Genomic DNA, 4,611 nt, shown 5'->3' on the forward strand with positions numbered 1-4,611 from the left:
GGTGCCCATTCAGCTTCCAACAAGTCTCCCGAACATGTCCAAAGTCATTGCAATAAGAGCATTGAGGACAAGGGCGGTTGGTGAAGCCTTGTGGGACAGAAACCTCAACCTTCTAGACCTCATGGATCTTGGAACTCTGACCTTCACTGTTATCACCACACATTGCCATAGTACAATAGAAAACAACACACAAATCCCAAATTTTGCAGCGGAAATAAGAAGAACAGGAGGCTCCAAAATACTAACAGATTTTTTTTAATTTTTTTAAATTTTTTTTTAAATGGAACCTGGGTTGAGACGGTGACGATGGTAGAGCTTGATGACACCGCGAACTGAACTAGAGGGGCCTGTGATGAGTTAGTGGGCTGAGGATGACGTAACTCGAAGAAGAACAACCCGAAGATGAACAGATGGATGGAGTTGTTGATCTGAGTCGACTGAATCGAGGAGGGCCGACGATCTAGAGTGGTCTGAGTGCTGCTGTGAACTGGGCAACGACGCCAGAATTGAAGAACCTTGTGAGTTGGGTGACGGAGGACGGAACTGAGCGAGGACCAACGAGTCTAGGCCTTGGAGAACGAGCGACGATTCTGGGCGATCTGAAAAACTGACGGCTCTGGGTCGAAAATGATCTGGAAACCGACGGGAACCGATGGGTCTTGTCTGATGCAGACGAAGGGGTCTGAAGCTTCTGATGCCGGATCTGATTTGGAGATGATGTCGCTGAAGTCGAAGAAGAAGACATTGGTCGTTCTTTGACGGACGCCTAGGATCAGACAAATGACGACGATAGTAACGCAGTTAAGAGGTGAAAAACCCTAACAACGGGGTTCTAACTCCTCAAATTTGGAAAAACTGAAATTAAAAAACAAAGAGACAAAGTCCTCTTAGATCTTTGCTCTGATACCAAGTCAAATAGAACAAAATTGAGAGAATGAATTTCTGATATATTATTACACCCATTCTGTGGTGTATATAAACATATTGCAATCGTACTACAACTATTGTGTACTACTGTACTACACAACATATACAAGGTAAGTAGTTATAATAATATATTCCCTTGCTAGTCTATTCCTAATAGGGAACTATGACTCACACTAACACTCGACACATTGAGATGGACTGCCACTATATAAGAGATAAGATACAAGATGGATCTGTTGTCACTAAATTTTTGGGTTCTACACATCAATTGGCAGATGTTTTTACCAAAACTTTGGGAAAGAAAACTTTCATCCCTATGATTGGCAAGTTGGGAGTTAGAGATATTCATTCTCCAACTTGAGGGGGAGTGTTAGGAAACTTATTCTAAATATCTCCTCTGTATTGGGAATGTTTGATCTGTAGATATCTGTTACTTTTGTACTCCTTGATTATAGCTTGATTGTAGGATCAGAGATATTGTAGGATAAGAGAGATTAGTGCCTTGTGAATAGGTCTGTACCTTCTACATGTAATCGTTATTGTATCAATGCAAATCACTTCAGCCATTCTTCTTTCTTTTAGAAATTAGTTACTTTTATTTCAAAAGTTTGTTATAGATTATAGTATATTATACAATTGTTGTCTAACATGGTATCAGAACTTGAAGTGTCTAATACGTATTATTCAATTCTTGTTAGGTTAATTTGCAAGGTTTAGGTAGTGGGGGGTTACCAGCATGTTTTTCTATCCAGGCCGTATAGTTCTCTATCCGGTTTCAACATACGTGCCATATGAGTCTGCATCGCACGAGAGAGAATTCTTGTCAAGTTGATATACATTGTTGCCACAAAAAGGACAATAGTTATCCAACGTTCCCCACAAATCATACATGCATGTGTTACAGCAGAACTAGAATATTTTTTGTCTTAATAAAAGCTAGAAAAAACTTATCTCTAGGACAAGAACTTGAAGAAAAACACAGATTGTATATGACAGGGAGCACATAAAATATCCCTCCTCTACAATCACACACTTGCAAGTAGAATTACAATCCTTACAGATTCCTAATTCCTCTTGTAGTTTTGGATTTCTAATTGGTATACAGACCTAACATGAATCCAGTGAGATATATCAGCAATGGTCTATTTCATCGCTCAGTACAGATCTAGGAGTACCCTCCAACAAGCAAGAGACCGGCGGAATAGTAAGCGTTTGCAGTTGTCCATAAGCATTCCAACAATAAGGGTCTGACATCATATCTCCTACAGCAGGAAGAAGCTCAACATCTGAGAGTGTTAAGTTAGTGCATGGCAGAGAATCACTGCAGGCAAAATGCATTGGAGCATTCCGGACATCATAGGTTCCCTTTATGCCCAAGTATAGGATGTCCGATACATATACCGCTGCAGTTTGATTGATGCACTTCTTAGTAGGGCAGTAAAATTGATCAATCATTATCGGGTTCCTAACATTGTCCATGTGAATGTTACTGAATGTTACTCCAGATACTGCTCCGGATCCACCCTGCCATGTCTTGATCCGAACTCCATTATCCGAAACTCTAATTATTGAGTCTCGAACTGTAATATTTTTCACACATGCTCGCGAGTTGTGGTTTCCTAGACTCCCAATGCTAAGCACAACAGCGAGGAAAACATTGGTCAGTTGAGAAAAAAAAAAATTCGTAAATTAATTAGATCATACTGATGAGTAAACGAAAACCAATAGGGAATTACCTGATTCCATGACCAGGACCGCAAGTGATGTTTCTTATGTCTACATCATAACAGCCTGATCCAATTGATACACAATCATCACCTACAGAACAGAAGTGATATTATTAACATCATGAGAGCCAATGGGCCGGGATAAATAGTGGTATTGAAGGTTTAGTAATGCTCCTACCATTAGAAATGACTGAATTATAAATTTTGACATCATTAGTATTCTGTATGTGAATCCCATCTGTATTTGGACTTCGAGCAGGAGCTGATATAGAAATGGACTCTACATGCACATTCCTGCAACCATCAAATCTGAAGTGGAATTGGGGGCTGTTCTTAATCGTAAGACCTTGTACTGTCAAGTTAGAGCTCATGAAAAACCTAATGGCCTGCATAAAAAAATCATGACATAAATCAAAGCACAATAATATACTTGGCTAACGTTACATAGAACAAAACTTTGCAACTTACAACTGGGCTATCACATGGTCCGGGCAAGGTGGTTCCATTTATCCCCTGTGAAAAATTGATTAATATTAGGAGTTTCCTAAATCACCAAAAATTTAAGACCAAATATGAACCACTTAAAAAAAATACCATGTGGGGTTTGCAGGGAAGATGCCACCATTTGTCTCCTCTCCCATCTATAACACCACCCCCTTGCAGCGACATCTCGTTGATTCGATAAAAGACGAGCCATTGGCGCCTGCTGTTGTTTTTTGGCCAGGACTCTGGTCCATCAGGTGGTACTATAGTCCCATCAACCTTATTCACAGTACCAAATGTACCCAAAATGATAAGTCTTTTTCTCACCTTGAGTTGGCCAAAAAGTGACAAGAAATTAGTACATTACCTGTAACACCAGGCCTGAAAGGCAGGGACCGGTAAATATTGTGGACTGAATCATGAATGTGAAATGGTTCGGAACAAGTATCTTTGCTGGTGATTCACTTTGGCAGGCTGTGTCCCAAGCCATCTTCAATGCCTGTGTGTCATCTGTTTGGCCATCCCCAACAGCCCCATATGATCGAACATCAAAAACACCAGGTGTAGAGTTGTATGGATTCTTAGGCTCTTCGGGAGGAGGACTATAACTAGCTGTAGGTCCAGGTGAAGTGGAAGGAGGCTGTGAAATGTAAGAAATCCTGTGAGGGTGGTTGTGCTTGCTGTGTTTGGTATGGTTATGCCATCTGGCTTGGGTTGACAGAAGAAAGAAGCCAAAGAATAAAACGCACATTAGTGACAATTTGGAAAGCTTCTTCATGGTGAGGGATTCACTAAGCTCCAGTCAATATTGGGAACAAAGAGAATTTTTAGTGCTCCAACTAACAAAGAAAGAGTTTACTTTCACTGAAACTCAACAAGCTAGGCTGGCCGGTTTGTCATTGTCAACCTATGTTTTGGGAAGTAGGAACTAGTGGGAGATGGAGAATGTGACCAGTTTGAGTACTATTTGAGCAAGTTGGACAAGGTGAAGACTTGGGGTTTTGGGGGTTTGGGTTCATGCAGAATCAGAAAGGGTGAGGAGGGTGTATATATAGTATGGTTTTGGTAGTGGAGGTGCTTCAAACTTTTTAACTATGCTGCAATTCTTTTAATGGTTTTAAGGGGGTGGAAACCGACCAATACCCATAGAGGAATTGGCTGCCCTTTTTTTTTTTTTTTTCTTTTTGTTGGTTCAGGGAAAAGGTAACGGAATAACGAGAATTGGAAATGGGTGGGCAATCCATAAATAAAGCCCCCATGTTCTTCCCATAACTGTCATTTTCTTTGGCCGCAAATTTAGTTTTTGCAGCAGTAATAAGTATTTTATTTTGTTAAAAAGATAGGCACGATCTAACACTAGTGCCCTCATTCTCTTTGTTGCTTTGGAGTTTGGACAAGTCCCATTTCAAAAGGATCGAATTACTGACACCAAAAGTATATATAATGAAAACTCATTTACAAGTAGTTAGTATAA

General features: G+C 40.2%; 1 protein-coding gene across 1 annotated transcript; it reads right to left on the minus strand.

Moving 5' to 3' along the window:
• Positions 1 to 1,789: 1,789 nt before the first annotated feature.
• On the minus strand, positions 1,790 to 4,183 carry LOC112193914 (polygalacturonase At1g48100). The gene is made up of 6 exons (XM_024334176.2): positions 3,505 to 4,183; positions 3,249 to 3,416; positions 3,123 to 3,167; positions 2,833 to 3,040; positions 2,664 to 2,745; positions 1,790 to 2,560 (listed from the first exon to the last, which is right to left on the minus strand). Exons 1-6 carry the CDS (start codon positions 3,913 to 3,915, stop codon positions 2,059 to 2,061), a joined length of 1,416 nt encoding a protein of 471 aa, XP_024189944.1. The 5' UTR covers positions 3,916 to 4,183; the 3' UTR covers positions 1,790 to 2,058.
• Positions 4,184 to 4,611: the final 428 nt, after the last annotated feature.

This window comes from Rosa chinensis, chromosome 3 (genome assembly GCF_002994745.2).
Source record: "Rosa chinensis cultivar Old Blush chromosome 3, RchiOBHm-V2, whole genome shotgun sequence".
Lineage (NCBI taxonomy): Eukaryota > Viridiplantae > Streptophyta > Magnoliopsida > Rosales > Rosaceae > Rosa > Rosa chinensis.

Excerpts from the sequence above, each read along its gene's own strand:
- LOC112193914 (XM_024334176.2), bottom strand. The coding sequence starts at position 3,915 with ATGAAGAAGCTTTCCAAATTGTCACTAATGTGCGTTTTATTCTTTGGC. Across the intron at positions 3,168-3,248 it reads TTCCCTGCAAACCCCACATG|GGGATAAATGGAACCACCTT; the intron begins GTATTTTTTTTA and ends AATTTTTCACAG. Across the intron at positions 2,746-2,832 it reads TAATTCAGTCATTTCTAATG|GTGATGATTGTGTATCAATT; the intron begins GTAGGAGCATTA and ends TCTGTTCTGTAG.